Source organism: Panthera onca, chromosome D4 (genome assembly GCF_046562875.1).
Source record: "Panthera onca isolate mPanOnc1 chromosome D4, mPanOnc1 haplotype 2, whole genome shotgun sequence".
NCBI classification, from domain to species: Eukaryota; Metazoa; Chordata; class Mammalia; order Carnivora; family Felidae; genus Panthera; species Panthera onca.
Genome location: NC_138351.1, coordinates 71,719,051 through 71,731,782, shown reverse-complemented (window position 1 = coordinate 71,731,782; position 12,732 = coordinate 71,719,051). Strand labels below are relative to the sequence as shown.

The following is a 12,732-nucleotide window of genomic DNA, read 5'->3' as shown; positions in this document are numbered from 1 at the left end:
AGACAATTAAATCTTTGGGTTGGAACACCAGCTAAGTGAAACTGTTTTCTCTAACATTTTCCAGTAAAACGTTTTGCAAATCATGGGTTCAAGTCCTTTGAGATGCTGTACAAAGCAACTCGTTGTGATGATACAGATCTGTTGAAGAAGTTTTCTGAAGCATTTGAGATTACCCTGGGGAAAATGGTATGTCAGTAGTATTGTCTGTCATATTTTAAAGGATACCGTTGAGCGTTTTCGTCGCGTCTCAGGGTAACCTGCCACTGGAATTCCTTGTCCTGATGATTTCCCTCCTCTATGTAATCCAGACTTTTCCCTCATATTTGGAATTGGTCATATGTTTTGGACGTCTGGAATGAATTATAAGTGAATCTTTATTAAAACATTTTGAACTTTTTAAAACATTCTGATTCAGAAAGCCAGAGAAGCGTGGGGTCCATGTGGTTTGAAAATGTCTGCTTTGTTATTTAAAGTATGACAAAAATGCCATTGTAGGCTGTATTTATTTTAGGATGGGATAATTGAACACTGAAAGGGCTTTCTTTTTCATGCATTTTTGTTGAGGATTCTTTCAATGTTTACAGGAAAGCAAAATAATGTATTTAACTTGTGTTGAGCATCTCAAAGGCAGGAAACATGTTCTATACGTATTTGAATCCCTAATGGAGTAGGCAGCTTAGATTTGGGATAGATTCTAAGAGTGGAATTGGTGGTAGTAGATTTGATGTGCAGTGTGAGAGAAAGAGGGGAGTCAAGGAGGCAGAGTGCCCAGGAACACGGACGCACGAATGGGTATACATGGCTGAAAGTGTGTCAGAGGATCTTTTCTGATGTCTCTTATTTTCTCAGTGAACAACGATGCAGAATGATCAGCTGAGAGAATAAGGATGGGAAGGAGTTGTTGAGGTTTGGAAAGAGCGGTGATGGTACCAAATAATTTTCTAGAAAGGCACAAATGAATTTGCTAAAGAAAGGTGCTAGGATTGGCCAGAAGCAGGTGTGTGTTTTCTTTCAAGCTGTAATCAACCATGTGGGTGTGTGCATGTGTGGACAAAGCAGAGCAATCAGTTTAGGGTTAAGGGTTCTGCAGACAAACAAGTGAAGAAGGGTGCGTGTGAGAGAGTAATTCAGGAATAATTCATAATAAGGAGGTGAAGAGACATCAGGCTGAGAGACGGTGAAGAGATGGAGGGGTCAACGGATTATAAATCTGATGAAGTCAAAGAATTCCAAGAGGAGGAGAGGGTGCAGTTACCGGGCATGATGAGGTCTGAGGGTATGGCTATGAGAGCAGGTGACAAAGTAAGGCTGGAAGACATGAGGAGAAAGAGAAAAAGGAAGTGAGAAGCCAAGGTGAAGGAAGGATTAGCTGGATGGATACAGAAATCCCCAACAATTATAGCAGGGAGAGTTACTGGATGTTCTTAGAAGGAGGGGGTGATGCAGAATGGGGAAAAGCTGTTGGTAGCGGCCACATGGAGAGGCCATCTACTATACCATGAGCCTCAGGACTGTGAGGCTCTAAGGAGGGGTGAGGGAGCATGATCTGGAAACAGCAGGGAAGAGTGAGGAAGATACTTCCTCCACCTCTATGCCCACAGTTTGAGGAAGCTAGAAGGTGAGATGCCGTTGAGAGCAAAGGTAAAAGGAACAGAAAGAAAGGAGATGAAAAAAATAATAGGAGATTCGCTGATTACTGGCTGTGAGTTCCAAAGGGCAGAGGAAGGTTCTGAGGACTTGGAGATGGGTGGGAGATAAAGTCAGAGGAAAGGGATCTAAAGAGCCATATGGGGTAAAAGATCAGAGACAAGAGATATGCCAGGAGTTCTGGGCTTCTGGGGATCAGTGATATAAACAGAGACAAAAAGGCATGAAAATAATTGTGGTGATTCACAGACACGGGAGGCTGTAAGGGGCGGGGCCTGGAGGAGGACCAGGAGTCTGTCCAGGAACATGCAGGGCTCTGGCCCTCTCCTCTCTCCTGTGGATAGAATTGTGAAGGTCAGGGGAAAGAAGGGCTTATCCAAAGCACACAGAGATGTGATTTACATTTTATACTTTTCATTATTTATTTGCAGGTCCCATCATTTTGTAGTGATGCTGATGACATTGACTGCAGATTGGAGGACCTGACCAAGAAATATTGCCTTGAATATAATTATGACTATGAAAATGGCTTTGCAATTGGTAATTATATTATGTAGTGTCAGTGGTTTGCAAGACTGATCTGCAAAATAAACTAATTCCAGGAGAGTGGGGCAAATTAGAAAAATTAACTTTTTTTAAGCCATAAAACTCTTGAAGTGATAAAAAGAAGAATAAGTCACATTATGATTGTGATAGTTTAATATTTATATGATAGGATAGTACTAAAGCAGTTTTTATATGGCATTCAATTAAAATTGCAATTAGGCTGTGAATTTAAAACAGTTACACATGTAAAATGCTCCGATTCCTCACCAAGAATATGTTAAGACTCAATCTGTTCAGGTCGGATATACCTTCTGGTTGAATTTTGATATTTTCTGCATGGCATCTCTAAACATTTTTATTAAGGTCATTCCTAAGTCTGGTGTGTGATTTTTTGCTGGCGTATCTGGCCATTTTGCTTACTGCCTTAATATTCCTGGGAGATTTTAGTAGTCACTCTTGGGTCTTTCATTAGCAAAATCATCAACCTTTCCAGTAATTATTTTTCTGATTTTTATCGCACTGTTATAAAACTGCCGAACACTTCCAGAATACTGTTTTTAAAAATAATAGTGATAACAAAATAGTGTCATGGTTAAGCACCATGGACTCTAACACCAACTTCTTACATCCAAATTCTGGCTCTACCACCTGCTAGCTTGTGGTCTTGAGCAAATTTGTACTCTGTGCCTTACTTAGTCTTCTCACCTATAAAATAGGTATATAAGAATTCTAAACTCATAGGGCCATTCTCAGGATAAATTGAGTAAACACAGGTACAAATAAAGTCCTTAGAAGGTTATCTGAGACAATATTAGTTGACATTACAGCAGACATCCTTTTTGTTTCTCGCACTAATCACATGTATTGTATTGTTAGTGACTTAGCATGAAGAGTGATGTTGACCTTTGCTTTATACTTTTTCAATTTTAGAAATATTATTTTGCATATATGTTTATTGCAAAAATTTGAAAACTGACAAAACCCAAAGAATGAAATAAAGATAATCCACATAAATAATCCTGTAAATAATTCCATTAATGTACTAATATATGTATATATGATATACTAATGTATATGCATACACACATATAACTGTACATGTATGTGTGTATATGTGCCCATATTATTTTATTAACCTGAATTTTTAGTTAACATTTTACTGAGGACATTTTTCCTTTATTAAATATTATACTTCAATTTCAGGGGCCACATATTATTATTTAATCAATCAATTGCTGTAACTTAGGTAAACAACTTCCGGTTGGTAGACTTTGGGTTTCTCTCCATTTGAACTATTATATAAAACTTCTCAGCGAAAATTTCGGACATTAAAGTTTTAGGTAGAAAAACATGAAGTGGCATTGGTAGTGGCATGACTAGAGTAACAGGCCTCTTCTGCCACACGTGACCCAGGTTTCCCCTCCCACGTTACTGAGGTAGATTATTGAGGGTTTAGGGATACACACAGAGAGAATCACTTGCCGTCAGAAGACTTTGAGATAGGCAATGTTTGTCATCCAATAAGGATCAAAATAACAGTTTTCTAGATTCAGACATGGACAGATGGTACCACTGATCCTAAGAGATAAGCCTTCATCCTTGAATGCCTTTACAATGGAGAGTCCCAAGATTAGCATAATATTTATTTAAAAAAAAACATTTTAATTTTTAAAGAGAGAGAGAAAGAGCATGAGTGGGGAAGGGGCAGAGAGAGGGAGACACAGAATCTTAAGCAGCTCCAGGCTCTGAGCGGTCAGCACAGAGACCCACACGGGGCTCAAACTCACAGGCCGCGAGATCATGACCTGAGCTGAAGTCAGACGCTTAACCAACTGAGCCACCCAGGCGCCCCAAGATTAGCATAATTTTTCTAACAACTTGATGAGTCATAATGTATGAAAAATATACTATATATATATAAATTTTATATATATATAAACTTTATATATATATATACTTTATATATATATATATAAACTTTATATATATATATACTTTATATATATATATATATATAAACTTTATATATATATATACTTTATATATATATATATATATAAAATATATATATATATATATATAAATGGTTTGACCTCATGATAGTCTTATAATTCAAATGAAAACTAAAATGAGATGCCATTTTCAACCTGTCAGATTAACAAATTCAAATAAGAATCGTAACACCCAAACTTGGCAAGGGTATAAGGAAAAAAAAAGCATACTCACATATTGAACACAGAGGAGAAATTGGAGGACAATGGACAATATGTGTCAAAAGGATTAAAAACACTCAAGCCTGACATTCTCCTTCTAAGAATATTCCTCAAGGTAAAAATCATGCCAATGTGCAAAGATGTACTCCATTTCATAAATTCTAAGGTGTACATTTTTCATCTGAACATCTCTGAAATTGGAATATGTCTTCTCAATAATGGTGCTTACACTGTATGAAATCCTATATGCACAAGGATGTTCAAAATTTTAAAATAACCTAAAAGTCTGAAAACAGAAACCTGGTTATTTTTTGGTATATAGACATAGAAGAGAATATTATGAAAACATTTGACACAGAAATGCCATAATATACCATTGATAAAATTAGAAAAAGATTACTAAATAATATACACATAGTATAATCTTTTATGTTTATATCTATTCCACTGTTACACATATCTGTATGCATAAATGTGTATGTGTGGGTTTATATATCCATAGAAGAAAATCTTGCCTAAAATGCTATAGTTGTTACTTCTATGTGGTGGAATTATAGATAATTTACACATTTTTTTTTTGGTCTTACTCATCTGTTTTCCTATAATGCCTACCTAATACTTGTGGGAAAAACACTTAAGTGAAAAACAAAGTTATTTACAAAATTATTTATCGTAGGCAATTTTAATAGCCCAAAACAAGTTAAACAAAAAAAATTTTTAAGCAGCTTATTTTATTTAAAAATCTATTTTAAATTTTATTTAAAATTTTTAAACAGCCTACTTAGGTGGACAGGCCTGTATAAATATAATTTGATATTTATAATTTTTTAATATTTATTTATTTTTGAGAGAGAGACAGAGCATGAGTGGGGGAGAGCAGAGAGAGAGAGGGGGACACACAGACTGCGAAGCAGGTTCCAGGCTCCGAGCTGTCAGCATGGAGCCCGATGTGGGGCTCGAACTCACAAGCTGTGAGATCATGACCTGAGCCGAAGTCGGACGCCCAACCGACTGAGCCACCCAGGCACCCCAATATAATTTGGTATTTAAAGCACATAAGTAAGCAACAACAATATACTCAGGCCAATATTCGCATCATTTACTGGGGTTTTAGAGTGAGTCAAATACTGAGCTAGATGGTTTATGTATATTGTCTCAGTTATCCCCCAGACCTGTGCGGTACGAATAGTGACCTCAATTTATAAAAGGAGAAAGTGTGGTTCAGAGAGATGAAAGTAATTTGATGAGGACTGTACACCCTCACATCATGCATTCAGAAGCTACAATCTGAATCCATGCAGGGAATCTAAAGATCTCAAGTCTCCATGTCACATCCTCCAGCGTGGTTACATCACGTTTAACTTACATGCTATCTTCAGAAACTGACCCCACTCTAAAGTATGATGCAGCTGTCTTGAATAATCCCCACAAAAGGAAACCTGCTCATGTGCATTAAGTTCGTAAAGCTGATATTAACATTTTTTAAAAGAATGGAACAAACCCTGAAGGGAAATGGGAATTTATTAAAATTCTGCACCCACATCCTATTTACCTCTAAAGCTGAAGTAATTAACTATTAGCTCAAAGATAGAATGGCTTACAGGCATAGGTAGCTCCACTGAGACTTTTCTTTCTTCTTTTTGGTGTAATTCTTTGGTAATCTAAATTTAAAGTGATGTGCCTAAAAATTATAAAATTATAGATGAAAACTATGAGGTTCTAGAAGAAACCTGTATTCAGTTCATTATGGACATCATTCAGTTCATTATGGACAATTTAAGAAATAATCAAGGGCGATCTGACTTGTGGCTTAACATTAAAATCTAAATGCTGCTAAAGAGGCAACTGTAGAATCTTGTTTCTCTGCCCCAACTGTCTAGGGCCTGGTGGCTGGGGCGCGGCTAATAGGTTGGATTACTCTTATGATGATTTCTTGGACTCCGTGCAAGAAACACCCTCAGGTGCCAGCAAAGCCAGATCTTCACGAATGAAAAGAAGCGCCCCGTTATCTAACCACAAAATTAAGTTAATTTTTAACATCACAGGTAAGGATAGACTGTCTATTTGAAAAAACAATAGTGTGGGGAAGTCTTGAAACCTATTTCAAGTGTGGAAACCTTGAATATAGGTGTGGAAACCTATTTTGCAAATTTTCCATGTCTTACCATTCTTAGGAAATAATCCTGGAACCCAAAACTAGGGACAGCACAGTCCCCTAAATTTTGTCATTCTTTTCAATTTAATATCACAGATACATTTTATGATTCTCACAGCAACAAGTAGCCTTCTTTGTATTCATTTTGACATGACACACTGAGGCATGTTTTTAAAAAGCAAGAGCTTGCAGAAATTTAACATGCTACATGGGAGAACTTCATAAAAACAATCTAGATCCAGCATATAATAGAAGGATTTAAACAAATTGCATTGTTCCTAATATTGTCCACGTACTAGTTGTTCAGTAAGTAGTGACTGAGTTTGAGTTTATCTTTCCTGGAAGATTGTAAATATGCCATTTCTTCTTGCTGAAGAACTAACTACAAACAGTTTCCTGAAACACCGTGTGTGCCGTGTTATGTTTTATTTCATCTTGTTTTTATCTCAGCTAGTGTGCCATTACCCAGTGAAAGAAATGATACCCTTGAACTGGAAAATCAGCAACGACTCATTATGACTTTGGAAACCATTACAAATCAACTGAAAAGGATCCTCAATGAGGAGCCCATGTATTCCTTTCAGCTTGAAACTGACATGCTTGTAGCCGAGAGCAATTCGTTGGAGACTGAAAAGGCTTTCCTTTTCTGCAGACCAGGCTCAGTGCTGAGAGGGCGGATGTGTGGTAAGACTTTTCCCTGCAATACAAAATACCTGGCGCGTAGTGGGTCAGATGAGATGCACAGAGCTGTTTCACAACTATACAGGGATACTGAAATGAAACATTTCGCTATTGCTGTGTGGTCCTTACTACTATTCTGTCTGAGGAGTCTAAGTAACCACTGTTGTTCAGGACAAGAAAACTATTTCACGTATGGGACTCAGATCCTTAGAGTTCACAGCTTTCAACAACATCTCCAGTAATAATAATAACAAATATTTTTGGACCATTTCCATAGGCTGGCTGAGCACCTCTCGTGTTTAATTCTGTTTACCAATTCTGCGAAGTGCTATTGTTATTAAGCACATTTTACGGATGGCAAAACTGAAGCCAGAAAGAGAGGCTAGGCAGTTAGTACGTCTTACCCCTTAAGACAGTAAGTGGTGTAGCTAAGATTCCCACCCAGGTAGCCAATGCCAAGTTCACGTGGCATAGAATCAGCCATTTTAAAGTGTACAAGTTCATTGGTGTTTAGTACATTCATGATGTTGTTCAGCCATCACTGCTACCAAAATATTTTCATCACCTCCAAAGAAGATCTCATAACCATTAAGTAGCCATTCCCCATTCTCCTTACCCCCAGCCCCTTAATTTCTAACCCCGACTGCCACAGTCTGGATCAATTCCAGCCTGTTTCCCGTGTAAGCCGATTGTTTATAGATACTGGAAACTCCTCTAACCAGGTTCTGTACACTCAACTGGACCAAATGACATGAGTCTGGTGCCAGTCTCTCTGTAGGCATGGGATCTTGCCTCCTGGTTGGAAAACCTTCCTCAGCAGTTTTTATTGCTTTTCCCAGAGCTCAGTTGGGTGATCAATTCAGCCCAGCAAAAGCACACTAAAGTGGTCATTCTGAGCCTGCTCTTGTTTCCTCCCTACCTTGTGAATAAAAATTAGAAATCACCTTGACCAGTGTTCTGCATTTCTCAGTGTGGTCTTGAGACAGCCTGTAGCAGCAGCATCTGAAGTGCTTATCAAAATGCATCTTGACTCAGGTCCTATCCCAGAACTAATACATCTGACACTTTGGGGGCAGAGCCTTGGACTCTGAATTTTTAGTGAGTTCCCAGGTAATTCTTATAGACTTTAACATCAGAATCCTCTAGGTGCTAATTTCAAATATCCTCTCTGTGCAAATACTAAGTTTGCAAGCAGCCTTTCAGTGGGCTTAACATTCCACTGTGGTCTCAGAATTCCTGAGTCACGTCAAGTCCGCCAAGTAGTAGACCAGATCTCCAAGGAAGGAAGGTCCTGACATTGGCCTGTTTCCTGGGAACCCTTGAGTCTGAGGATGCCTCGGACTTGCCTTCAGTGGACAGTAATTCCTGTAGGCAGAGACAGGGGTCTGCTTAACTCATCTCTTTTACTCTCACAGCCTTTTCCTGGTTTTGTTTCTAGAAACGATGCTGCAATGGACAAGCAGTCCATTTCATAAGGGAGCCATTCAGAGCAACAGCTAAGGAACTGTTTTTCAGATCTTGAAGCCTCAAATTAACCTAAATGTGCATTGTTTTATCCTTTTCTTTCAGCAGCCTTTTCTTTGTTAGCTCTGTGTTTCCCGGGATGATCTTCTTTAATCCACACTTTAAAGCCCCTATCTTGGAAGCCTGAAGCTTGGGCAATAAGAATTTGCATTTTCTTAAACAAAAAAGAATCTACTCTTGGTTTCTAGAAATACATTTCTGGAAGGTTTATCTTGTGAGTAAACCTCTGACAATAAGATTTAACACATAAACAGTAGTACTTGGAAGCGTGCTTAATTATTTTCGTGCCTTAGGAAAAAAGAACCCAAATATGTTCCATTTCTCTAGTTTACTGTATTCAGTGTTTCCTGTTCGTTTTCTTTTCAGTCAATTGCCCTTTGGGAACCTATTATTCCCTGAAGCATTCTGTCTGTGAAAGCTGCTTCACGGGATCCTATCAAGATGAAGAAGGGCAACTTGAGTGCAAACTCTGTCCAGCAGGGACTTACACTGAATATCCCCATTCTAGAAGCAGCTCGGAATGCAAAGGTAATGGCTTAGTGCACATTTTGACCAGAAGCCTGAATTTGATCTCCAGTTATGAAGTCTCAATGGCAGATAGGATTATTTTTGTCTTTCGATTTTTAATTTTTATCTTAATGTTTCCCTCACTTTAAAGAAGTCTATTTTTTCCCCTTTGGAACATTTTATTGCTCTAAGTCAAATTCCACTGTCAATAATTCGAATCCACATTTATCAAATAACTCAGATTTTTTTTAGTGAATCTCACATTAATTGGTGGCAAGGACTTCCATAACACTTAGCAATCATATTAGAATGATACTTGATATGAGATCAACTCTCCATTTACTTGGAAATTAATGACTATAGGTACAGATGCATGTATTCTTTCTGGTAAAGTATCTCAAGATTTTATAAAAACATTTTATTGTGATTCTCAATAAACATTCCTGATGGGAATGTTCTCTTTCATGGTTAAAGTTATAATAAGCTACACCTAGAAGAAGGAATTTCAGACCTGCACCCCTCACTGTTGTTGCAAATGCAGATGTGGTTGCTGAATGACAAATATAAACGTGAGAGTTGCGCTAGGTGATTAGAAGTGCTAAAAACATTAGCAGTGCTGGAAATGAGCATCATTTGGAGGACGAAGGCAGAAGGAATGGATGGTGTACTTGGGGGTTGAGGATTCTGGCCCTACCACAAAGCCACTGCTTTGAATCTTAGAAAGTTGCTTAATCTCTCTGGGCTTCATGCTAAGACTACTTTTATTCTCTGCTCTGCCAGCCCTCAGATGGGGTCTGTAGGTAGGAGGGCAGAAGAGGGCCAGTTCTCAGAGCCATGAAGTTACCACTGTAATTATGAGGTTCTAGCCCAATTCGAGGTTTTGTTTTCTGTCACTCCAGAAATAGCGTACAAGCTGAGAACTTATACAAGGCCAAGTCCCCCTGTGTACAACTTGTTCTTATGACAGTACCTTTCTGAGATGGGATTTCTAACTTCACTCAAAAACCATTTATTGGCAGGGGCCTGGGTGGCTCGGTTGGTTAAGTGTCCGACTTCGGCTCAGGTCATGATCTCATGGCTCGTGAGTTCAACCCCTGCATCGGGATCTGTGCTGACAGCTCAGAGCCTGGAGCCTGCTTTGGATTCTGTGTCCCCCTCTCTCTCTGCCCCTCTCCCATTTGTGCTCAGTCTCTCTCTCTCTCTCTCTCTCTCTCTCAAAAATAAATAAACTTTAAAAATTAAAAAGTAAACAATTATTGGCACTTTCTAGGTGGCTATGCTAGGCAATAACGAAAGTAACTAGAAATCAGTCTAAAACTTACTAGTACAGAGAAGCACGGGGCAGTCTAAAATACAGTCTATATGTAGTTCTTTGTGTCCCTCATTGTATCCTGAATAAATTAAAAGGCAGAAAACCGTACCCTACCAAGTGCTAGTTTTGTATAGCTTAACTGTTCCTAACCATATTACGTTTTTCTCTTCAGCTCAGTGCAAACAAGGCACTTACTCATCAAATGGCCTTGAGACGTGTGAATCGTGTCCACTGGGCAGCTACCAGCCAGCATTTGGTTCCCGGAGCTGCCTCTCGTGTCCAGAAAACACTTCAACTGTGAAAAGAGGAGCCGTGGACATATCTGCTTGTGGAGGTAATCAAAGCCTTAAAAGTTGTTATTTCTTTACACCTGATACAGGTTCTATACCTGGAGGAGTGGAATGTTTTCAGCAAAACCGTTATGTCTACTGCACGCAAAGAAAGTAAATGACTGTCTCTTCATGGAGAGTTTCCTTCCATTCAGCCAGTCAACACTTAAATCTAAACACCAGCAACACAAACACCGTGCTCGTGCCTTTAGGATCCCAAAAAAAGGTGCAAGACTTGGTCTCAGGATTCAGTATTAATAAACATGTGCCTCCATGATAGGGTAGAAATATATCTCATCTAGGAACTTAGTTTCCTCCTTTATGAAGTAAGGTCCTGTCTCATGTTCCTTGAAACTCTAAAAAGACATTCAATGAATTATGACATTTCATTTCCTATAGTTTGAAGGTTTTTGTGAGCAGTTATCCACTCTGGCTGTACTTTGGAATCATCTGCACATTTACATCAACATTTTAAAAATACTGAAGCCCTATCTCCTCTCCAATATTCTGATTTAACTTGTCTGGTGTTCTTTTTAAGTTCTATACCCTTCCCCAAGTGATTCACAAGTTACAGGGGGGCACCTGGGTGGCTCAGTCAGTTGAGCTTCTGACTTTGGCTCAGGTCATGATCTCGCATTCATGGGTTCAAACCCCGCATCAGGCTCTGTGCTGACAGCTCAGGGCCTGAGCCACCTTTGGATTCTTGTCTCCCTCTCTCTCTGCCCCTCCCCTGCTTGCACTCTGTCCTTGTCTCTTAAAAAAATAAAATAAAACATTAAAAAAAAAAAGTAACAGGAAAAGTTGAGTATGACTAATTTTGGGTCTCACATGTCAGCATGGAGGGCTTCAAAATGAAGATTGCAGGGCCCCACCCTTAGAGTTTTTAAGTCAGCAGGTCTGGTGTGGGGCCTGAAAATTTACATTTCTAACTAGTTCATTAGTGATGCTCCTTCTACTTGGTCCAGGGACCAAATGTTGAGAGCCACTGGTTTGTTTGTTTGTTTGTTTGTTTTTCAGTTTATTTATTTATTTTGAGAGAGACACAGCATGAGCAGGGGAGGAGCAGAGAGAGAGGGAGAAAGAGAATCCCATGCAGGGCTCAAACTCATGAACATTGAGATCATAGCCTGAGCTAAAACCAAGAGTCGGTTGCTTAACCAACTGAGCCACCCAGGTGCCCCAAGAGCCACTGGTTTAAACAGAAATAAAAAGATTAGGGCTTCAGTTTTCAAATATTTCTAACATCCCTACCATGTACAGTTTTCCAATACAGCATAAAGACTAGAAGATACAAACAAAACTGAAAAATGAAAACTTAAAATGGCCATGACCCTAAGGCTAAGAGCCCTGCTGCCAGGAACTCCCAACTCCATGCATGTACTTTGCAAAGTCAATGAAACTTGTTTAAAAATAAAAAGTCGCTGGCCTACCTCTGCTGCATCACTGGGAACAGAAAAAGCATGCTGGTTGAAACATGGCTTTTTAAAAATTGTGGATCCTCCACTTTCTCTACACCCTTATTTAAAAACCTAAGGTCTACGGCCATCTGAAAATTTAAAAACTGCTCCCTTAGTAAATAATACACATCTGTATCCAATTAGAAACAAATTTTTGGACAACAGCTGTATAGGACATTTTCCTTTGGTGCTGGGACATTCCTTTGTAATGTCCAGCATTACATCTTAGGATCTGCAGTCCTCATAAGACGGTGCTGCAGGGAGAAAACCAGGAAGCATGCCATAATTACAGGTTTTATATACTGTGCCAGTTTCACCAGTTTAAATCGTCTCAGTCAGGTGGGATCACAGTACATAGAAA

The 12,732-nt window shown here is 38.9% G+C and overlaps 1 protein-coding gene across 2 annotated transcripts in view; it reads left to right on the top strand.

Moving 5' to 3' along the window:
- Positions 1 to 12,732, top strand: part of SVEP1 (sushi, von Willebrand factor type A, EGF and pentraxin domain containing 1) — a 205,318-nt gene that overhangs the window by 97,835 nt on the left and 94,751 nt on the right. For both annotated transcript variants that reach the window (XM_078436599.2, XM_078436598.2), the window contains exons 13-18: positions 65 to 186; positions 2,079 to 2,187; positions 6,287 to 6,451; positions 7,012 to 7,245; positions 9,133 to 9,294; positions 10,758 to 10,919. In XM_078436599.2, coding sequence (XP_078292725.2) covers positions 65 to 186; positions 2,079 to 2,187; positions 6,287 to 6,451; positions 7,012 to 7,245; positions 9,133 to 9,294; positions 10,758 to 10,919 — 954 coding nt within the window. The remainder of the gene's footprint in view (positions 1 to 64; positions 187 to 2,078; positions 2,188 to 6,286; positions 6,452 to 7,011; positions 7,246 to 9,132; positions 9,295 to 10,757; positions 10,920 to 12,732) is intronic.